At 44.3% G+C, this 24399-nt stretch overlaps 1 protein-coding gene across 4 annotated transcripts in view; it reads right to left on the minus strand.

Moving 5' to 3' along the window:
• The window catches only part of PSEN1 (presenilin 1), a 111630-nt gene that overhangs the window by 33839 nt on the left and 53392 nt on the right, over positions 1-24399 (minus strand). For all 4 annotated transcript variants that reach the window (XM_073552686.1, XM_073552687.1, XM_073552689.1 and 1 more), the window contains exon 5: positions 16965-17106. In XM_073552686.1, coding sequence (XP_073408787.1) covers positions 16965-17106 — 142 coding nt within the window. The remainder of the gene's footprint in view (positions 1-16964; positions 17107-24399) is intronic.

The following is a 24399-nucleotide window of genomic DNA, read 5'->3' on the forward strand; positions in this document are numbered from 1 at the left end:
TCTCTAGATCACGCGACCAACTAGCAATTGGCATTAAAGCCTTCGTAATTCCTTAGTCTCTGTCCTCCCTTTTGCACCTGTTCCCTTCATTGTGACTGGTCCCCAGGGTGGTCAAGAAGATCAAAACGGAGGGATTGTCTGTCATTCTCATCACTTCAGACTGGCCCAGAACACCATGGTACGAGGAAGTAATTAACCTCCTCGCAGACACTTCACGGAAGCTCCCAGACCTTCTCTTGCAGGGTCCTTTCTTCCAACAGAATTCTCAGTGGCTCAATTTAATAGCATGGATGTTGAGGTGGCGGTTCTGAAATCCACCATTTTCTCAGATCAGGTTGTTCAGTTCATGATCAGAGCTAGGATGCCTTCTGCTCGCATTTACCACCGTACGTGGAAAGCCTTTTTCCACTGGTGAGAAACTAACCAGACCTCCCTGAAGGTCTTTCGTCTGCCATCCATTTTGTCCTTCCTAAAATCAGGCATGGAATGTGGCATGTCTTCTCAGTTCTCTCAAGGGGCAAGATATCTGCTGTTTCCATCCCCTTACAAAAGAATCTAGTGTCTCACCTGCAAATTAAGACCTTCCTGCAAGGAGTTGCGAACTCCATTCCCCCCCCCGCCTCCAGTAAGAGCCTTGGAATCTCAATCCAGTGCCCGATGTTCAAGAGTCACAATTTCAACGTCTACGAGAAGTTTCCCTTTCACACACAATTTCAACGTCTACGAGAAGTTTCCCTTTCACTTCTTTTCTGGAAAGTTGCTTTACTGGTCTCCATCACTTCCATCAGACGAGTTTCCCAACTCACAGCTCTCTGCTGTCGTTGCTCTTATTTAGTGTTCTATCCGATCTCATCCTCTCCCCTAAGGTGGTTCTGCATTTCACCTCAAGGATATTGTTCTTCCTTCTTTTTGTCCATCCCCTTCTCATCCTCGAGAGCAGTCTCTAAATAAACTGGACCTGGTAAGAGCCCATCGCCTCTACCTTTCCAGGATAGCACTCATCAGATGTGCGGACTCGCTGTTCATAATTCCCAAAGGTCTTCGAAAGGGCTTGGTTGGTTTCATATCTACCATTACCCCCTGGGCTTGTTTTGCCCTTCTGGAAGTCTACCGACTAAGGGACAGAAAGAGTCTACTTAGGGTCACTGGTGCAGTGGGGGCATCCTGGGCTGTTTGCCACCAGGTGTCTGCCTCAGAAATTTGCAAGGCAGCTACATGGTCTTCCATTTATACCTTTGCCAAGTCCTACAGGGTTCACACCTACGCCTTGTCGGATGTGAACCTTGGTAGAGAGGTCCTGCAAGCCGCAATGGCCTGAGCTCGGGACTTAAGAGTACTACTATTTTTCCCCCCCTTGAGACTGCTTTTGAATGTCTCATCGTTTCTTGTGTCCCCCAATGAATAGATAGAGAAATTAAGATTTTGGGTATCACCCGTAAAATCTCTTGCTCGGAGCCTTCATTGGGGAACATAGCTCCTACCCTTGTTTATTGTTGATTCTGGTTATGTTATCATTGTTCTATACCTGTTGCTTCTCTTACTGCTTTCTCATTGATTAGCTCCGTGCCAGTTGTTGGGTATATACTGCTGAGGAGGAGCTAACTTTTTTTTTCCTAGTGGCAGCAGCATACACCCATGGTTTCCTTTGTGCCCCAATGAAGGCTCCGAGAAAGATTTTATGGTGGGTATCCAAAATCCTCATTTAGCTTGTATTTTCGGAGACCCGTAACATCTTTTTGGACGATGGGGCTGGGTAAGGGCTTATTTTTTGCACCCTGGGCTGACGTTTTATTTCATTTTGGGGTAGATATGAGGTTTTGACTGCCTCTTATTGAATTTTATTTGCAGAGTTGCAGCAGCCGAAATAGGGTAATTCAGGAGTTTTGATATTTTTTTTTCTCATCATGACGTTTACCGTTAAGATTCATTTATTTTATAATTTGACAGAATGGATTTTTTTTTACGAAAGTAGCAATACTAAATGTGCATTTGTTTCTTTGATTTTTAATGTGGAAAAGGAGGGCGATTTGAACTTTATTTTTTTCATATACCGTATTTAAAAAAATTTTTTTCACTTTCTACTGTATTTAGTGGTCGGGGGTTAGGGGACTTGAAGCTGCAATTGTCTGATCGTTTGTACTGTACACAGCAGTATAGTACATTAAAGTCAGGGACCTGACAAATAACGTACCTGTATGTCATAATGGGAAGAGCTTAAAGGGAATTGGTCAGATGATTCATGCTGCACAAACCAGAGGCATCAAAAATCAAAAGTCTGGTTGCAAGATTGCAGTCTGGTATATTTTTCTCTGAAATGCGCTGGTGTTCCAGAGAAAAATATATCTTTAACTCCTTTCTGACATCAGAAGTACAATTCCGTCCATGGGACCCGGGCCTCTATGTCCATGGACGGGATAGTATGTCTAGTGCGATCAGCTGCGCTCCCGGGGGGAGCGCAGTTGATCGCGGCCGGGTGTCAGCTGATTATCACAGCTGACACCCGGCACTATGTGTCAAGGGCGGTCACGGACCGCCCCCGACACGTTAACCCCTTGCACACCGCGATCAAACACGATCGCGGTGTACCGGGGTTAAAGGGAAGCATCGGCAGGGAGGGGGCTCCCTCCGTGCTTCCCTGAGCCCCCACAGCAGCGCAATGTGCAGCGCTGCTGCGGGGGGCTCCATCCCTGCAGGTCCCCGAATCCAAGATGGCGACGGGGACCTGCAGGGAGCTGGCTTCCTCAGTGCCTGCAAAGCGCAGGCATGAGGAGGTCTGCACCTATGCCTGTGACAGATTGCTGACCTAATAAAGTTAAAAAAAAAAAAAAAAAAAGTGTAAAAATAATTTTAAAAACTCGCTAATTAAAAAAAAAAAATATTCCCTAATAAATTCATTTTTTTAAATAAAAAAAACAAAAAAACAATAGAAGTACACATATTTGGTACCGCCGCATCCGTAACGACCCGCCCTATAAAACTGTCCCATTAGTTAACCCCTTTAGCGAACCCCTTAAAAAATAAAAAACGAAGCAAAAAATAATGATTTATTATCATACCGCCGAACAAAAAGTGCAGTAACGCGCGATTAAAAAGACGCATATAAATATCCATGGAACCGCTGAAAACGTCATCTTGTCCCGCAAAAAACGAGCTGCCATACAGCGTCATCAGTGAAAAAATTAAAAAGTTATAGCTCGCAGAATAAAGCGATGCAAAAATATTTTTTATATAAAATTGTTTTCATTGTATAAAAGCGCCAAAACATACAAAAACGACCTGAGGTATCACTGTAACCGTACTGACCCGAAGAATAAAACCGCCTTATCAATTTTACTGCACGCGGAACGGTGTAATCGCACCCTCCAAAAGAAATTCTTGAAATGCTTGTTTTTGCTCATTCTGCGTCCCAAAAATCAGAATAAAAAGCGATCAAAAAATGTCACGTGCCCAAACATGATACCAATAAAAGCGTCAACTCGTCCCGCTAAAAATAAGATCTCACATGACTCTGTGGGTCAAAATATGGAAAAATTATAGGTCTCAAAATGTGGTGATGCAAAAACTATTTTTACAATAAAAAGCGTCTTTTACGAGTAGCATGTGACAGCTGCCAAAAATAAAAACCCGCCATAAATAGTAAATCAAACCCCCCGTTATCACCCCCTTAGTTAGGGAAAAATAATAAAATTTAAAAAAAAAAATGTATTTATTTCCTTTTTCCCGTTAGGGTTAGGGCTAGGGTTAGGGCCAGGGCTGAGATTAAGGTTAGGGGTGTGTTGGGGTTAGGGTTGGAGTTAGAATTTGGGGGTTTCCACTGTTTGGGCACATCAGGTGCTCTCCAAACGCAACATGGCGTCTTATCTCAATTCCAGCCAATTCTGCGTTGAAAAAGTCAAATGGTGCTCCTTCCCTTTCAACCTCTGCCATGCGCCCAAACAGTGGTTTACCCCCACATATGGGTTATCAGCCTACTCAGGACAAATTGCAAAACAACTTTTGGGGTCCAATTTGTCCTGTTACCCTTAGGAAAATAAAAAATTGGGGGCAAAAATATCATTTTTGTGGAAAAAAATATGATTTTTTTATTTTCACGCCCGGACGCTATATGGGGGTTCAAAGTGCTCACCACACATCTAGATAAGTTCCGTGGGGGGGGGGGGCTAGTTTCCAAAATGGGGTCACTTGTGGGGAGTTTCAGCAGTTTAGGCACATCAGAGGCTCTCCAAACACGACATGACACCCGCAAACCATTCCATCAAAGTCTGCATTCCAAAACGTCACTACTTCCCTTCCGAGCCCCGACGTGTGCCCATACAGTAGTTTTCTCCCACATATGGGGTATCAGCGGACTCAGGACAAATTGAACAACAACTTTAGGGGTCCAATTTCTCCTGTTACCCTTGGGAAAATAAAAAAATTGGGGACTAAAAGATCATGCTTGTGGAAAAAATATGATTTTTTTTTATTTTCACGCCCGGGCGTTATAAACTTCTGTGAAGCACTGGGGGGGGTTCAAAGTGCTCACCACACATCTAGATAAGTTCCTTAGGTGGTCTAGTTTCCAAAATGGGGTCACTTGTGGGGGTTTCCACTGATTAGGTACATCAGGGGCTTTCCAAACGCTGCATGGCGTCCAATCCCAATTCCAGCCAAAAAAGTCAAATGGCGCTGCTTCCCTTCTGAGCTCTGCCATGCGCCCAAATAGTGGTTTAGCCCCACATATGGGGTATCAGCGTACTCAGGACAAATTGCACAATAACTTTTGTTACCCTTGGAAAAATAAAAATTGAAGGTGAAAAGATTATTTTTATGGAAAAAATGTGATTTTTTTAATTGTACGGCTGTACGTTATAAACTCCTGTGAAGCCCTTGTGAGTTCAAAGTTCTCATCACATATTTAGATGAGTTCCTTGGGGGGTCTAGTTTCCAAAATGGGGTGACATGTGGGGGTTTCCACTGTTTAGGTACATCAGGGGCTCTCCAAACGTGACATGGCGTCTGATCTGAATTCCAGGCAATTTTGCATTGAAAAAGTCAAACGGCGCTCCTTTCCTTCTGAGCTCTGCCAAGCGCTGAAACAGTGGTTCCCCCCCACATATCAGGTATCATCGTACTCAGGACAAATTGCACAATAACTTTTGCAGTCCAATTTCTCCTGTTACCCTTGATAAAATAAAAAAAAAGTTGGACCTGAAGTAATTTTTTTGTGAAAAAAGTTAAATGTTCATTTTTTTTTTAAACATTCAAAAAATTGTTGTGAAGCACCTGAAGGGTTAATAAACTTCTTGAATGTGGTTTTGAGCACCTTGAGGGGTGCAGTTTTTAGAATGGTGTCACTTTTGGGGATTTTCTATCATATAGACCCCTCAAAGTGACTTCAAATGTGATGTGGTCCGTAAAAATAAAATGGTGTTGCAAAAATGAGAAATCGCTGGTTAACTTTTAATCCTTATAACTTCCTAACAAAAAAAATTTTGGTTCCAAAATTGTGCTGATGTAAAGTAAACATGTGGGAAATGTTACTTATTAAGTTTTTTGTGTGCCATATCTCTGTGATTTAAGGGCATAAAAATTCAAAGTTGGAAAATTGCGAAATTTTCAAAATTTTCGCCAAATTTCCGTTTTTTTCACAAATAAATGCAAGTTATATGAATGAAATTTTACCACTAACATGAAGTACAACATGTCCAGAGAAAACAAAGTCAGAATCACCAAGATCCATGGAAGCGTTTCAGAGTTATTACCTCATAAAGGGACAGTGGTCAGAATTGTAAAGATTGGCCCGGTCATGAACGTGCAAACCACCCTTGGGGGTAAAGGGGTTAAAGTAGCAGGATTTTGTATCCACAATGTAAGTTCAAATCAGCAATGGATAAAATGTAACTTTTATTCAAAAATTAAGATAAAAAAAAGAGGAATTTTGGGTTCTTACCGTAAAATCTTTTTCTTGGAGCCTTCATTGGGGGACACAGATGACCATGGGTGTATGCTGCTGCTGCTAGGAGGCTGACACTATGCAAAACAAGAAACTTAGCTCCTCCCCGGCAGTATACACCCACCGACAGGCACCAAGCACCTCAGTTGGTGAAAAAAGCAGTAGGAGAAGCAACCAAAAACCATAAACATATGTACCAACTCAACAAGGGACTCTCAGACCCAACACGGTACTACTTAAACAGGGAGGGTGCTGTGTCCCCCAATGAAGGCTCCAAGAAAGAGATTTTACGGTAAGAACCCAAAATCCCTCTTTCTTTATCGCCTTATTGGGGGACACAGATGACCATGGGACGTTCCAAAGCAGTCCCGAGGGTGGGAACAGCAATAAAGGAACGAAATAAGGAAGGGCTTAGGTCGGTCGATGCGCCACCGCCGCCTGCAGAACCTTCCTACCAAGAGCTGCACCAGAGGAGGCCTGGGTATGAACCCTGTAGAACCTCGCAAAGGTGTGCAAAGACGACCAGGTCGCAGCTCTGCAGAGTTGTAAGGCCGAAGCCTGGTGCCGCACAGCCCAAGAAGCCCCTACAGCCCGGATGGAGAGGGCTTTCACCCCCGGAGGGGGCCGTTTCTCCTGAAGACGGTAGGCTTCCAGGATGGTAGACCGAATCCAACGAGCAATTGTGGATTTGGAAGCCGGAAGACCTTTCCGGCGACCCTCAAAAATGACAAGCAAGGAATCAGATTGGCGAAAGGAAGTGGTCCTGGCAAGGTAAACACGCAAGGCTCTCACTACATCCAGGTTGTGGAGCAACTTTTCCAGAGGATGAGCAGGCGCAGGACAAAACAATGGAAGGACGATATCTTCGTTAATGTGAAAGGGGGATACCACTTTCGGAAGGAAAGAAGGAACTGGCCTGAGAACAACCTTATCTTGGTGGAGGATAAGGTAAGGAGAACGACAGGATAAGGCCGCCAACTCAGAAAATCTCCTGATGGATGTAATGGCGATTAGAAAAGCCACCTTCCATGAAAGAAAAGACAGAGGGATATCCTGAATCGGCTCGAACGGCGCCTTCTGTAGAAGGCGCCAAGAACAAGATTGAGATCCCATGGATCTATCGGAGAACGATGAGGAGGAGCCACATGGGCGAATCCTTGGAGAAAAGTCTTCACTTGCGGTAAGGAAGCTAGATCTGTCTGGAAAAGGATTGCTAGGGCAGATACCTGGCCTTTGAGAGTACTGAGGGATAGGCCCGCATCCAAGCCGGATTGGAGGAAACCAAGAATGGGAGGAATTGAGAATGATAGTGGAAAAACATCGTTTTCGTCACACCAAAGAAAAAAGGCCTTCCAGTACCTATGGTAAATGCGGGAGGAAGCCGGCTTCCGAGCCTTAATCAAGGTCTGAATGACCCGGTTGGAAAACCCTGATTCCTTCAGAATCGCGGCCTCAACGGCCATGCCGTTAAACTCAGAGACTAAGAACTCTGGTGGTAAAGGGGGCCTTGCGAGAGAAGATCTGGACGGTCTGGAAGCCTCCAGGGGACGTCCGTGAGCATGTTCACCAGCTCCGCGTACCAAGGGCGTCTCGGCCAGTCTGGAGCCACTAAGATGACCGGGATGCCCTCTGACTTTATCTTTTTGACCACTCTTGGGATCAGGGCAAGCGGAGGAAACAGGTAAGGTATTACTAGGGCGTCGTAACCGACGACTAATGGATCCCTGGACCTGGCTACAAAGTGAGGAACCTTGTTGTTCATCCGAGAGGCCATGAGATCGACGTCCGGGGTGCCCCAGCGCTGGCATATCTGACTGAAGACTGTGGGATGAAGGGACCATTCGCCTGTCACTAGACCTTGGGGACTCAAGAAGTTGGCTGCCCAGTTTTCCACCCCTGGAATGTGAACGGCGGAAATTGCCGGCACATGACACTCTGCCCAGCGGAGAATCCTTGCCACTTCTGACATCACCTGCCTGCTGCGAGTACCGCCCTGGTGGTTTATGTATGCCACGGCCGTGGCGTTGTCCGACTGAATGCAGACCGGTTTGCCTACGAGAAGATGCTGCCAACGAATGAGAGCGAGGAAGATTGCCCTGATCTCCAGAAGGTTGATGGGCAGAAGAGTCTCCTGGGGGTTCCAACGCCCTTGGGCCGTTCTCTGATAGTAGACCGCCCCCCATCCTAGGAGACTGGCATCGGTGGTGATGACCTGCCACCGAGGCGGGAGAAAGGATCTTCCGCGGAGAACTGACGCCGACAACGTCCAAGTCAGCGATTGTTTGACTCTGAGCGGAAGAAGAATGGGGCGATCCAGAGAAAACGAGGTCTTGTCCCAGACTGACAGGAGGAACAGTTGGAGAGGGCGAGAGTGGAATTGTGCAAATGGCACTGCTTCCATAGAGGCCATCATCTTCCCCAGGACTCTCATGCAGGACCGAAGGGACATGATCCTCGAGTGCCGAAGGGACTGGATCCCCTTGCGAAGGGGTGGAAAACTTGTCCCTCGGTAGGAACACTCGGGCTAGATTCGTATCGAACTCCATGCCCAAAAAGGTCAGACGCTGGGTAGGGCGCAGAGTGGACTTGTCCTTGTTGACTATCCATCCCAGGCGTCTGAGGGCATCCAAGGTTATGTGAAGACTGTGAAGACAGTCTTGGCGGGACGAGCCCTTGATCAGGAGATCGTCCAGGTAAGGGATGATAAGAATCCCTCTGGATCGAAGGATGGCCATGACTGTTGCCATCACCTTCGTGAAGACACGAGGGGCGGAGGCTAGGCCGAAGGGAAGGGCCGTGAACTGATAATGATTGTTCTGAATCGCAAAGCGGAGGTATCTCTGATGCCGCCGAGAAATGGGGATGTGGAGGTAGGCATCCTGTATGTCCACCGAGCAGAGAAACTCTCCGGGCTCCATAGAGGCTATTACCGAACGCAGAGACTCCATCTTGAAGTGGCGGATCTTCACGTGGCAATTGAGCAGCTTGAGGTCCAAAATTGGGCGAAGAGAGCCGTCCTTTTTCGGGACTACAAAGAGATTCGAGTAGAACCCTAAAAACCGCTCGTTTGTAGGAACGGGAACGATGACCCCGGCGGAAAGGAGAGAGGAGACGGCCTGAAGGAACCCTGGAACCTGAGATCGCTGTTTTGGGGTTCGAGACAGACAGAAACGACTGTTTGGGAGGGAAGAAAACTCGATTTTGTATCCGGATGTGATGATTTCCCTGACCCAAGCGTCGTCAACAACGGATAGCCACGCGTCCTTGAAAAAGGAAAGCCTGCCTCCCACCCTGGAAAGCTTTCCAGGTGGGGGTGACCCGTCACTTAGATGAAAACCTTCCAGATCGAGAGCCTGAGGACCTGGAAGGCTGACCCCTGGATCTCCAGCGAGGGGCCGGCTTATACGATGGCTTTCTCCGGTCACTGGAAGCAGTGTTCCGGTCCTGCTGGGATGAACCGTCTGTGGGAGAGAAGGGGCGAAAGGACCTAAAAGGCCGAGAAACCTTCTTGTTAAAGAACCTCTTAGGGCGGGACTGGGGAAGGGAAGTGCTCTTTCCACCAGTGGCATCCGAGATTATCTGATCCAGCTTGGCGCCAAAGAGCCTAGTGCCGTGAAATGCCAGGTTGGTGAGCGACTTCTTTGAGGTGGTATCAGCATTCCAAGACTTCAACCAAAGAATGCGGCGTACGGCCACAATGTCGCTGTTAGCTCTAGCTACGCACCCTGCCGCGTCCAAGGAGGCGGCCAGAAGGTACTTGCCTGCGTGATTAATTTGGTCTGCTAAATCTGCCAGCTCGTCCTGAGGAGCTGCCGCTGAAATGCCCCTGCGCAGAATTTTCGCCCAAGCCGAAATGGCTTTCGCCACCCAAGCGGATGCGAAGATAGGGCAGAGGGATGAACCGGATGCCTCAAAGATAGACTTAGCCAACGACTCTATTTGCCTGTCTGATGGGTCCTTAAGAGAAGCTCCGTCCGGAAGGGAAAGGACCGTCTTAGAGGAAATACGAGAAACTGGTGGATCTACCTCGGGAGCTTTGGTCCATTTCGTGACTAGATCCGCATCTAAGGGATAAAGTACATCTAAGTACTTGCGGCCTGAGAAACGTTTCTCAGGATGTTGCCAGTGATTGGCTAAGGAAGTGTCAAAATCCTTATTAGGAAAGGTTCGAGATGGAGGCCTCGCCTTCTTAAGGGAAACAGAGCATTCCTGAAGGGGGGCCTTATCCTCCTTTATCTTGAGTGTTTGGTATATAGCCGATATGAGACAATCTACCATCTCCCGAGTTCTAGCTATGTCGTCCGCCTCTGAATCAGATCCAGATTGTGAATCCTCGTCTGACCCAGGATCGTCTGCCGATGAGGGAGACGAGGAGCGTAGCCTGAGAGAAGCGGAGGGACCCTGCGAACCGGAAGAAGAGCCAGACAGGACCCGCTTCCTAGAGCCCCTACCTGGTCTGTCCGTCTGAGGGCCACGGTCCAGTGCTGTCGACTCACTATGAGAGGCGGTCGGTGCACAGGTGACTGCAGATAACTGAGGTAACCGCTCTAAGACCTGGACCAGCGATTGAGACACCTTTGTCAGCTCAGAAACTGACAGACATCGCCACGGCCCACTCAGGGGGTGGGGTGGTCTCCGCCCGGGGTTCGGAGTGCTCCTGAGGGGCAGACATGGTGGAAGGGCTGCAGGACGGGCAGAGGGGAGACGACTGACCCGAAGCCCACTTCTTTTTACAGCGCGCGCAGGCGTAGTGAGTAGCGGTGGGTCTGGAGCAGAAGGCCATTGCAGGGTTGGGCATAAGTCTCAGTGGTAGAAAACACTACCTGAGGAAAAACTGCTGGGGTGAAGCTAAGTTAGGCGTCAGGGATAGTCAGCGTCTAGCCTACTGAGGTTCAGAAAAAACTAGCGATGTGTCCCCCAGGCAAGGTCCGGAGAGGAGGAAGAAGCTCGGCAATTCAGGAAGGAACGCTGGTGGTGGGCGGAGCTAAGCCACCACACCGCGCGATTGGCTGAGACCCCAGTGGGGAGGGGTGCGGTTAAAGACACTGACAGGGCCGAAATGAAAGCAGCCCTGAGATAGGCTGTAGAAGCGCGCGAAGAAAGCGCGCGCAGGGAGAGGGAGGACCGCTTTTGAAAATGAAAGTGAAAGCGCTCCCTCAGCTTTCACTAGCGACGGCGCGCCCGGGCTCCCTGCGGGCTGAACACTGAGAACCGGGAGCGCTGACAGAGGAAGCGCAGCCCCCCCCCCCCCCCCCCGCCGGACCCCCCCCCTCGCGACAGGAAGGACGCGCGCCTGTCAGGGCGCTGTGTCAAAAGAGCGGGGAATTCAAACAGGAGGAGCCCCAGCGCTGAGGTACTCTGCTGTACGTGATTGAATGTGGTCCCTGATTGGTCTGTGAGCGCAGTGATGCAGGGAACATTCAGACAGGCTTACCTGATGTCCCTGAAGAGGCTGACCACAGGGGCCCACGATAGAGCGCAGGCCGCTGGGAGAGACAATCCTCAGTACCCGCACCAGCCGTATGGTGCAGAAGACGGCTCCAATCCCCGTGTCAGGGGAAACGTCACCGCTGGCGACCGCCGTCTTCCTCTCAGCCCTGTCCTGGGAGAGGGATGAGGAGGGGAATCGGCAAGGACCGGACACCTATCCATGGACCCTAGTACCCGAAGGTGATAGGGAAAGGTCCTGCCTGCGGGCCTGAGAGTTGCGATGTGGGCAATACCACATTGCTCGCTCAGCCGCATTAATAGGAAAAGCAGGATGAACTCACATCCCGTTTCCTGATGCTGTATCTGGAAAAGAAAGGGCAAATCATTAAAAAAAAACACAACTAAAACCTGAAAAGAAAAGGATTAAATGCGGATCTGGGGAGATCCCGGTCCGCCTCCTACAGACACTAAGCACAAACTGAGGTGCTTGGTGCCTGTCGGTGGGTGTATACTGCCGGGGAGGAGCTAAGTTTCTTGTTTTGCATAGTGTCAGCCTCCTAGCAGCAGCAGCAGCATACACCCATGGTCATCTGTGTCCCCCAATAAGGCGATAAAGAAATAACAAACATCACCCTTGTGAAAGATCACACTAACAACCACAAAAACGCAAAGACCTACAGATAAAAATACTCGCAGGAACTTCCTGCCTTCAAATTAAGTATATGGCCTCTTTATCAATGATAAAACTGTTTTTGAATGGTTGCTAGATGAATCAAAATTAATACCTAAATGCAACAAGCTCTCACTGGAGCACTATGTTACTGTCACACTAATAGGATTGAGCCACAAAAACTATAACCACCAATACTCGTGCCATAGAATCTCTAAAAAAGTTCTCTGTGCAGCCGGACGTTTTTGCTAAGACTCCCCTGATGAGTATATTATAACGAAACGCGTCGGGAGACGCAACCTCAGAGGCAGGCAACATCGCGTTACCAGTACAGCATGGGTTTAAGGTCACGGTAGAGAACACTGGAGAAATTGGATTCCTTCACATTGGGTGAGATCTGATAATGTAAAAAGCTGCAATAGTACATACCAAAGCGGCACTGCTAATATTGTTACCCTAATTGGTCACTGGGAATGCTCACGGATTCAGTGAGGCAGCACGGTTCTTATGATGTGACTAAAGTGTAATGATCTCCCCTTTTCTTCTTCCTTTTTGCCTCCTCTTTTAAGCTGCACTTTTTGAACAATATACGTGGCCTCATATTTCTAGCCAAATCTGCTATTCTCTGTATGCATCAAGCGTTTTTTTGGAAAAGGTTCATGATGATCTACTAAACGCTCTAAGGAGCTTTTACTCTCCTTGTGGTATTGATATGCACAGAGCACTTTTTTAGAGATTGTATGGCATGAGTATTGGTGGTTGTTATGGTTTTTGTGGCTCAATCCTATTAGTGTGACAGTAACATAGTGCTCCAGTGAGAGCTTGTTGCATTTAGGTATTAATTTTGATTCATCTAGCAACCATTCAAAAAACAGTTTTATCATTGATAAAGAGGCCATATACTTAATTTGAAGGCAGGAAGTTCCTGCGAGTATTTTTATCTGTATGTCTTTGCGTTTATTTGGTTGGTGTGATCCTTCACAAGGGTGATGTTTGTTATTTTTTTATCTTAATTTTTGAATAAAAGTTACATTTTATCCACTGCTGATTTAAAAATATATCTTTCCCAGCACCGCCTCAGGTGATCATCAGGTCTCTTCCGTAACGAGAACCAGTCAATACTTACAAGCACTCTGGGAAACGCCGGGATAGGGGTGGCTCAGGACAAATCTTGTCTCTGCCCGCGATTCCTGGCCAGCTCATCTAAGCTCCGCCGTTTCAGAAAAATATGCCTGGCTTCAATTGTGCAGCTATACACCGATTCGCCTAGCTCATGTTTTAGTCTGCATGAACCGACTGCCAGAGTCACTTAAAATGGGTTGTGCCAAGTATGTAAGTTATTCAAAGAACCTCACATTTGTGTGTATGTGTGTGTGTGTACAACAATAGTGTAATGCAGTATGCTATTGCACACCGTTTGCATCACAGTTGCCCCTTACCGTGTTTCTCTGAAAATAAGACCGGGACTATTATTTTTTCTCTGAAAGATGCACCAGTGCTTATTCTCAAGGGATGTCTTATATTCCATGAACAATCACCCCAAAAAATGTATTAACAAAATGTACATAATATACAATCTATTTCAAAATGATAACTAAAATATAAATAGCAATTAGTAAATGACACCACATAAATAAATAGGGAAAGGTATGAAAATATAAATTACCGTAGTAGAGTAGAGTATTCATCACATAAGACCTACAATTTCCAAAAGCAATTTTACCTAACATGTATAACACAAATAGATGTTGTATGAATTCCTTTTGGAAATTGTAGGTCTTATCATTTGATAAATTATTTGTTGTGTTGCTATCTACTACAACATTCTATGTTAAGTATTATTTTCTGACAACCAGACTGCCAGGTCATTCCCCTCCCTGAATAATACCAACATGTCCATTGGTGATGAAAGGTTTTAAGGCGATTGTTATCGTGTTTTCCATTGTCATAATATAATACCCTCTTCCAAACTGGGAGTTTATGTGAATTTCCAGTAACGTGGAACAATTGACTAATTTGTGGGAGAGTGACTGATTTTTACCAATCCTCCTCTGAAATTTGGGTCATTGCAGGTGTCCCTTTGTGGTACTTTGTATATACAAGACAGAAGTTTAGTATAGGGACCTACTTGACAGATTAAGGTTTCAAATGGAGTTCATCATTTATGTTATGTTAAGAAGCTCTGGAGAGGGAAAGAAGCACCCACAAAATAGGGCAATACCGTCTGGTAAGAGATAGGTATAATCAGTGGTAGCACTCCCCTAAAGGTGTTGTGTGCAGGCACAACACCTATAAAAGAGTGAAAAGCCGCTGCCCTGTGCCTGGGGAAAATAGTTCTTCCAGAAGTAAAGTTTCAAAATTGGAAGCTGGCACGTTTATTCATTCCCAACTAAAAGTGCCAGCTTCCATTTTTGCCACACTTTATGTTAGTCAGACATACAAGTGGGTACAGAAAATATTCAGACCACTTTAAATTTTTCACTCTTTGTTTCATTGCATCCATTTGGTAAATTCAAAAAAGTTCATTTTTTTCTCATTAAAGTACACTCTGCACCCCATCTTGACTGAAAAAAACAGAAACGAAGAAATTTTTGCAAGTTTATTAAAAAAGAAAAACTGAAATATCACATGGTCATAAGTATTCAGATCCTTTGCTCATACACTCATATTTAAGTCACATCATGTCCATTTCCTTGTGATCCTCCTTGAGATGATTCTACTCCTTCATTGGAGTCCAGCTGTGTTTATTAAACTATAGGACTTGATTTGGAAAGGCACACACCTGTCTATAGAAGACCTCACACAGTGCTTGTCAGACCAAATGAGAATCATGAGGTCAAAGAAACTGGCCAAGGAGCTCAGAGACAGAATTGTGGCAAGGCACAGATCTGGCCAAGGTTACAAGAGAATTTCTGCAGAATTCAAGGTTCCTAAGAGCAGACTGGCCTCCATGACCCTTGAATGGAAGAAGTTTGGCACCACCAGAAGTCTTCCTAGACCTGGCTGTCCAACCAAACTGAGCAATCGTGGGAGAAGAGCCTTGGTGAGAGAGGTAAAGAAGAACCACAAGATCACTGTGGCTGATCTCCACAGATGCAGTAGAGAGATGGGTGAAAGTGTCCCAAAGTCAATTATCATTGCAGCCCTCCACCAGTCTGGCCTTTATGGCAGAGTGGCCGGATGGAAGCCTCTCGCCAGTGCCAGACATATGAAAGCCTGCATAGAGTTTGCTACAAAACACATGAAGGACTCCCAGACTATGAGAAATAAGATTCTCTGGTCTGATGAGACGAAGATAGAAATTTTTGGTGATAATTCTAAGCGGTATTTGTGGGGAAAACCAGGCACTGCTCATCACCTGCCCAATACAATCCCAACAGTGAAATATGGTGGTGGCAGTATCATGCTATGGGAGTGTTTTTCAGCTGCAGGGAATGGACCACTGGTTGAAATTGAAGGAAACATGAATGAGGACAAGTACAGAGATATCCTTTAGCACCCAGCTAAAATAACAAAGGAGTGGCTCCAGAACAACTCTGTGACCATTCTTGACTGGCCCAGCCACAATCCTGACCTTTACCCAATTGAGCATCTCTGGAGAGAACTGAAAATGGCTGTCCACCAACGTTCACCATCCAAACTGACAGAACTGGAGAAAATCTGCAAGGAAAAATGGCAGAGGATCTCCAAATCCAGGTGTGAAAAACTTGTTGCATCATTCCCAAGAAGACCCATGAGTGTACTAGCTCAAAAGGGTGCTTCTAAATAGGAGTGTCTGAGCAAAGGGTCTGAATACTTATGACCATGTGATATTTCACGTTTTCTATTTTAATAATTTTGCAAAAATGTCTACATTTCTTTTTTTCTGTCAAGATGGAGTGCAAAGTGAACTTTAATGAGAAAAAAAATGAACTTTTTTAAAATTTATCAAATGGCTGCAATGAAACAAAGAGTAAAAAATTTAAAGGGGTCTGAATACTTTCCGTACACACAGTATGTGAGAATTTATAAGTGACCTGAACTGGAAATAAGCCAGCCAGGATGGACACCTTCCTGGACAATAACCACTAATTTCTGTAAAGGAAGGAAAAGAGACTGATCCCAAGAGAACGTGTCGCAAACTAACCCCGATGGATCTGTCCCAAATTAGAAATAAATCTGCACCTGAAGCAGGGGGGAAATCTGAGTTGTCAAACAAAAGGCGTTTCTGGACCCAACCAGCGTAATATAGGTGATGAGAACAAAACTTGCTTCCATGTTGGCAAAAAGTAATGAGTGAGCATTGGCAATTGTTTAGTTAGTACATGTATTTTGATGAGCAAAGGTAAAGATGTGAGTCCAGGGAGAGAGGTCCCCTTCCAGTTTCACCCAATGCTTATGTTCCAATGCTCTCATAAGAATCTCAGACTGATGGGTTGCTTTTTTTTTTTTAGATCTTGGGACGACACGACAATATTTTAAAACGTATCCTAGGCCTCTATGTTCCCCATACAAACTTGATAATAGCCTTATTGAGATGTGAGAAGTTTGTTTGAGGAACGCAGGCAGGAAAGGTCTGGAATATATAAAGAAATTTTGGCATTTTGATCACATTAATAGTTACACCACATTTTTGAGTGTAGCAATGGTATAATTCATGTATTCAACATCAGAACACACTTTTAAAAAGTTTTGTCAAATGATCAGATGCAATTTGTTTTAAGCAGTACCAATGTGAGGTATTTAGCCAAGTAGAAAATGACAAAATTGGAACAGACACAAAGCAAATCCTGCAATGTTTCCCCATTTAAGAGTTTACAACTGCGACCCACATTCTGTTATTGCTTTATGAAATAACCAAATTGCAGCAACGTTACTGAAAGTCCATGAAGCAGAGGAGCGAAACACAGACTAATTCTAATATCCATCTAGAGTAAGACGAGCAGTCACCTTATAACACCTGTACTTGTAGAGGACCACTAGCAGGATGGTCATGACAATAATGACGCTGATCATTATCGCCGTATTGAGGATGGAGTTCAGGGCTCTTTGTCCGACTGTCTCGGTTTCTTCAGTGAATGGAGTGTAGATTCTAAAAGATAAACAAAAATTCAGAAAATGATATCAATATGTGATCAACCACACCTAGCATTCTAGAAATGTTAACATTTGAAACCAGCGCATATCATTGCAGCAAACACATAACAGTCTATTAATAATCAACATTGTGCCAACAATTTGAAGGATCAAATATTATGTAATGATTTCCACACTTTTTCAAGTTACACTCACAAACAAATATTTTTTATTCTGATTTTTACCTGATAAACCAACACAAATTATAAAACATTTGTGAAATGTAAAGGAAATGATACAAGGTTTTCAAATTATTATATATTATTATATGATGCATTTATATTCAGCCCCTGGGTCAGTGCTTTGTAGGACGACCTTTCGCTGCAGTTACTACTACTCATCTTTTGGATCTGTCTCTACCAACTTTGCACATCTACAGGCTGAAAGTTTGGCCCCTTCTTTGTATACTTGCTCTCGCTCAGCGAGATTGAATGGAGGCATCTGTGACCAGCAATTTTCAAGTCTTGTCACAGTTCCTCAATGAGATTTAGGTCTGGACTGTGACTGGGCCATTCACAAACATGAATATGATTTGATCAAAATCATCCATTGTAGCTCTGGCAGGATGTTTAGGGTCATTGTTTTGCTGGAAGGGGAACTTACGCCCCAGTCTCACGTCTTTGGCAGACTAACAGATTTTCCTTCTGCATTGTCCTATATTTAGCTCCATCCATTTCCCCCCCCCCCCCCCCCATCAACTCTGACGAGCTTCCCTGTATCTACTGAAGAAAAGTATCCCCAAAGCATGATGCTGCCACCACCATGTACGACGGTGGGGATGGTGTTTTCATGGTGATGCGCAGTGTTAGTTTTCGGTCACACATAGCTTTTTACATTTAGCACAATGACCAGAGCACTTTCTTACATATGCTCGCTGTGTCCCCTGCTTAGAGTTTAGCAAACTGCAAATTGGACTTATGTCTTACTTTTAAAAAATGGCTTTCTTCCATAAAGGCCAGATTTGTGGGGTATATGACTAATAGTTGTCCTGAGAACAGATTGTCCCACCTGAGCTGGATCGCTACAGTTCCTCCAGAGTGACCATGGGCCTTTTGGCTGCTTCTCTAACTAATGCTCACCTTGGTCAAGATATCAGTTTAGGTGGACAGCCATATCTTGGTAGATTTGAGATTGAGCCATACTCCTTCCATTTTTGGATAACAAATGGAACAGTGTTCTGTGAGATGTTCAGAGCTATTTTTAAAACCTAACCCTGCTTTATTCTTTTGCTCAACTTTATCCCTGATCTGTCATAGTTTTCATGATGCTGTTTGATCCTGAATGTTCTCACACAAACCTCTCAAGCCTTCACTCCCCGACACGCGTTTCGGACGAAGGACGCTAGTTCCGAAACACGTGTCGGGGAGTGCCCTGCACTTTCACCGGGGACCACCACTGTACTACCAATAGGTAATACTACTCCAATTATTGGCACAGTCAGCATCTTTCAAACACCACTGATGTGGGGACAGTTTTTCAGCTTGTGATGTTTAAAAAAATAATCATGTATTTATATTTTTCTAGTTAGGAGGGTTTATTTTTAACCCCCTGTATGTTAGTTATGCCATTCATCATGGTCTACTTTACATAGCATCATTCTAGCTGCAGCTTATATTGGTCTACTTGCACTTAAAACCTGTGAGTTTAATTTCTTTGATTTTTTTAGAGGAATATTTATCGATTTTATATATATATATATATATATATATTTATTTTTTTATACTCCTATATTCTATCAATTGTGCATCTTATATATTCATGACCATAACCTGTATGTATTTATGGTGGTCCCTTTATTATATTGTATTTATTTTTACAATATTTTTAATTAGTTTTAATTTTAATTGTTGGTGCAGGCACTTTTTTGCACATCACCAATTTTGCCATATACCTCAATAAAGGCTTTTTATAGTATTTATTATTCCCTGCTCTGTTTATTGCCTTGTTTGGTGTCCTGTGTCCAGTGTGTCTCTTTTTGGTTTTGATAACCTGAATGGTCTGCCATTCAACTTTTGGATGCATCTGCATATATTATTGGTATTTCCAACACTTCAGGTATATGGTTGAATTGAGTTGTGGTATTAATCCTTTTATTATATTTTTATATTTATAAGGAGTCACGTCAAATTTTTGCTAATTTAATATATATATATGGTTTTTCTTGTCTTTGGGTATGTGCACACAGCATCTTACAGATATAGATGCAGCAGCTGAGTTTTCCCAGGGGAAGCAATTTTAGGAAAACACCGGCGGTTGTTTTCGTGAGGCGGCATTGCCTACGTTCTTGCAGCGGCAAAGCCGCCGTCGTCTGACTACATACTGTGGAGTATTAAGCGCTGGTGGCTTCCAAGTCACTTTTAACCACATCAGGGTTTCCAAGCCCTGAATCTGTTAAAAGAAGTGACATAAAACAGAAGATGGGCACAGGAGTGCCGTTTGGACATTGCTGTGCATTACGTTAATTTTATTGGGTTTTCAGGGGAAATAAACCTGAAAGAGACTTTTTTTTACACATATCATTTGCGTGGGTTTCCTCCAACACCCCAAAGTCATAATGATAAGGCATTTAGACTGAGCCCCAATGGGAACAGTGATTATGATGTCTAAAAAAAGCTGTCAAAATAGTGCTATGTAAGCAATGCATAATAAATATGTATATATAAAATGTATTTCTTTACCATTTGTCTGTGCATGTAGCTCTTTCAAAGACAAGTCCAGCAATACCTTTAGGCTATGTTTAGACATTGCGTTTTTTATGCAAATAAATAAGCTGCATTTTACAGTACCAGCAAAATCTATGAGATTTCAGAAATGTCATGCACACAGTGCTTTTTCCTGACCGAATTGGAAAACTGCAGTATGTCACTTCTTTCAGTACTTTTTCACCCATAAGCAAGTGCAAAAAATGCAGGTATCAGGTTTTGATGCGTTTTTAGTGAAGAAAAAAAAAAAAAAAAAGCAGGTACAACAATATGTGAAGCCCACTTATTTTTGTGATTTTTCCAAGTTTAAACCATAATGTCTTGATCGCCTCACCTGAGAATGGGAGAATGGCTGTTATGATGTGTACACTTTAATTAAATTAGTGATGTGCTCAAAGTACTTGATAGACTCAAGAGCTGACCAAAGTGTGAAAGTAAACAGTGTCCTATAAACTCAATGCACTGCCAATGTCTAAACTATTCCAGACCAATTCACCTCCCCCCACTGTTACATTTGTAACTGTATATTTTTTCATGAAGTCATATGAACTTTTTTGTTCAGAAGAGTCACTATTTGAGACATAAAATATGTTTCCACTAAATAATTTGATCAAATTGCCATTTTTCCAAACATGGATGGTTTCTCATATGTCTTGCACTGGTGACCGGTGTTCAAGCTTCTGTGATCAAATAATAGAATGTTAAGTTGAAAGGGACCTCCAGGGTCACAATGTCCAACAGGATTCACTAACCCATATCAGTTAGATGTCTGTCCAGCCTCTCTTTGAAGACTTCCATTGAATAAGAACTCACCACATCTCCTGACAGCCTGTTCCTCTCATTGATCACCCTCAATGTCAAATTTATTTTTCTAACATCTAAGCAAAGCTGAACTTCGAGATCCTGAAAAACACAGCAAAAAAAAAAAAAAAAAAACACAGCAAAACCTGCTTTTTGTAAGCAGCTTTTTAACTGCTGAGAGCAGGTTTTGCCTGCAGGGAAAAAAGCAGCAAAAACGTAACCTGTGAACATAGCCTTACATGGTCAGTCTGATCCCCCATTACTGAGAAATCAGCATTTGAATTAATCTGCAAATGATCCTGAAGATCTTAAGCTCCTGTCACTCCAGCTCTATTCCCCACCTAGTGTTGCCTCCTCCTGCTTAATGGACAGCCTTTATGCTATGTGACTTAAGGCAAAGGAGCCATCAGTTTACCGGCTCTGAGGGGGGAGTTGTGCCTACATCTGTAGAGCTGCCGAGCTCAGTATTGGACCGCCTAGCTGTGACATCACTGCTGCAACCAATGCCAGACGCCAAGGAGCGGTAGTGAAGACACAACGGTGGACCTGGCGAGTAGAGAACTAAAAACAAAAAAAAAATTATATAATATACATACTATATATAATCTCTATCTGCGCTCAGAAACAAACATTAAATGGAAAGGGACAACCCTTTAACCGAAAGATGCAGATTTCTTTTTGTAACACTCACAAAAAAAGTACTAGAGCTGGACACAAATATAAAAAGAATTCCTGCACAGACTGGAGTGATGGCTGAATAATGGGGTGATTATAACAGGACCGGATCAGTGAAATAAAGATCAATACAGCTGATACTTTGCTCTGCCAGATAACCTGAGACAATGACAGGAGCGCCAAAAAAACTGTTAAACTGACAATACTAGACTTTTTCCCATCTATTCACAGTTGCCTCCATAACATACATCATGGGGGCTAATTTATGTGTAAAAGCTTGTCAGGGAAAGTAGTAAATCAAATAAATCCCCAGTCTGTAAATCATACTGGATACTTTTAAATGTCATATGAGCATGTAGCAGAGAGATTAATGCATTCTTTGGCACAAGCCCATAAGTGCACGTACACATGCCGCACTTTGTACAAATAAATCTTGTCGAGGAAGTCAAAAATGATATAGCTGTCAAAGCTGCAAACCCTGATACCCAGAGAGGAATTAAGAACCCGGACTTATAAATACGCAAAAAATTAAAAAAACTAACAAAAAACAGTTTAGCAAGCAATTCCAAACCAGCGCGAGAGCGCTACACGAACACGGTGAAGGTTCTTGCAGCGTTTTATCATATCTGACCACCTGTGACATCTAGGGGCAGAAGAGAAAATGACATTTCATACATACAGTGCAAGAAGGTTTACACGCGAAGAACACAATTTCAGAAATCTCATGCACACACACACATTGGTTTTTTTGGTCACCAGGATTTTGTGCTTTGCATGGTTTTTTGGACATAGAGCATGTCACTTCTTTCAGCGATTTTTACCCATTCACATGAAAGGATTGTGAAAAAACGGAGAAAAAAGGCAGGTATCGGGTGTTGATTTGTTTTTTGTGCCAAAACCTAATTTTATAGAATATAACTTTTTTTTAACACTAAACTTTACCAGCATGCAAAAGAGACAAATCTAGCATGTCAAAACCGCAGCAAAATAGGCAAGAAAAACCAAAGAAAACATGATTTTTTCCTGCCAAGAGATCAGGTTTTGTTGTGGAAAAAAAACGTTGAAAGAACGTCTAGTGTGAACTGACACTAAGATAGATGATCAATACCTTATAAGAGGGAGGATGACACCAGGTTGCCCTAATGAGCCGTGCCGGAAATTCTCGAATGTTTCTGGACAGAACAGCTCCATGACAACTATAGTGGCCGCGGCCAGGTACTATTCATCTGAGCAGGGAGTAGATCTGCAGTACCCTGCCACAGCCACTATAGAAATGATGGCGCTGCTGTGATACGACAGCATGCAAGAAATGTCAGGTTCCCCACTGATCGGATATTAAAAAAAAGTAATGTTTACTATGTTAATGGTGGTGGATGGTAAGAGGAGGGATTAGGAACTAAGATATATATAGATATATATATATCTATCTATACACACACACACACATCAGATCGTGGATCATTCGCCCTGCTGTTTAACTTGATTGCAGTGACACCAAATAATTTTTTTTTTATATTGCCAAAATGTTTTCTGTTAACAGTCTTTTTTTTTTTTTTTTTTTTTTTAAACCCCACTAGAGGGTTATATGATACAAATCACTTTCCTGCTTGTATACCTCTTTAGTACACTCAGTATATTGACAATTTTTTTTCGATCAGAGTAGACCTGCAGTCAACCATGACAGGCTTGTTATGCCTTTTAGATCCCCTATCTGCAGTGACAACCCAATGCAATCCCTCAATCGTGTTGAGCAGCACACAGGGGTGTCAGACTGATGCAGTCACCGGTTCTATCTACCAGCACAGTAATGGGGATCTTCAGAAACAACAAACACCAGCAGATAGTAAGAGTAGATGAAATACAGCTTACAGGTAACAGAATAGTATATGGCCATGTGATAGGAAAGGGGTTAAACGAAAACTCTAGACAAAAGTGATATAGTGAATTCTGCACAGCCCCCTCAGGCATTGCACTAAGCTGTACATTGCTTTTCTATGGTGTACTATGTGCTAGTTTCTCCTGGAGTGTCCTATTAAGGAACTGAAGGTATTTTCTAAATATCTGAGCACAGGTAAATCTAAACTGGGGGTATCATTTTAGTTTCTGAATTATGTAAAATGTAATAGAAAAATGTAATTACATTCTATAATTTTCATGAGTTGGTTGGGACCATTAAGCCATGTTCCCATGTAGAATACATGCTGTGTTTTCTCAGCTGTGGGGCTTTTCTCGTTCGCCTTATTGGGGTACACAGAGACCATGGGTGTATGCTGCTGCCACTAGGAGGCTGACACTATGCACAAAAAAAGGTTAGCTCCTCCTCCGCAGTATACACCCCACCAACCGGCAGGAATTTCCTCAGTTTAGCTTAGTGTCAGTAGGAGGTGGACACGGGTCTTTCATTAGACCCATATCTACCTTGGTGTGAGTCGTTCCTTTTCAGGGTCCCGGAGGGATACAGAGTGAATAGTCACATCTGTAGTCCCACAAGAGACTATGAGTACGGCGTGTACTGCCACCCCGTATCCTCATAGCTCTCCACAGCAGGACCAGGAACTTTGCACAGGTGCGTGCCAGCTATATGGATGGTCCTTGCCCACCGCCTCCCACCCACTTGCCTACCAGAGCCTGTCGGTCGGACGAGGCGCGGACACGGGGAAATAGACTCAGACAGCGTTGGATTTACAAGGTACCTTTATTGAAGACACCACTGGAGGATTCTTCAGAGCGGCACAGGGCAGTGCCGCAGGGTCCTCAGCTGCTTGCGCCTCCCGGCAGCCGCCGCACTTTCTATTGCGCCACATGCCAGGCCCCGGCTGCGGCACGGGCCTTGTTCCCCCCCCCCCCCGAAACCCCCCCGCCACCCTCATTCTTATGCGGGCTTATCCTGAGGGCTTTTTTCGGGCGGCGGTTTCTTCTTGGGTGGCCGTTGCAGCGCTGCAGGACTTACGCGCCGCCCCGCGCTGACAGGCGGCCGCCGATACTAATTTAGTCCCCGGCTTCATTTCGGGCCTACTTGGACGTCACGGCCACGCCCCCCGCCCTCTGTTATAGGCGGGCTGCTCTCCCGC

This window comes from Dendrobates tinctorius, unplaced genomic scaffold (genome assembly GCF_039654945.1).
Source record: "Dendrobates tinctorius isolate UK_male_01 unplaced genomic scaffold, ASM3965494v1 ptg000194l, whole genome shotgun sequence".
In the NCBI taxonomy this organism is placed as follows: domain Eukaryota; kingdom Metazoa; phylum Chordata; class Amphibia; order Anura; family Dendrobatidae; genus Dendrobates; species Dendrobates tinctorius.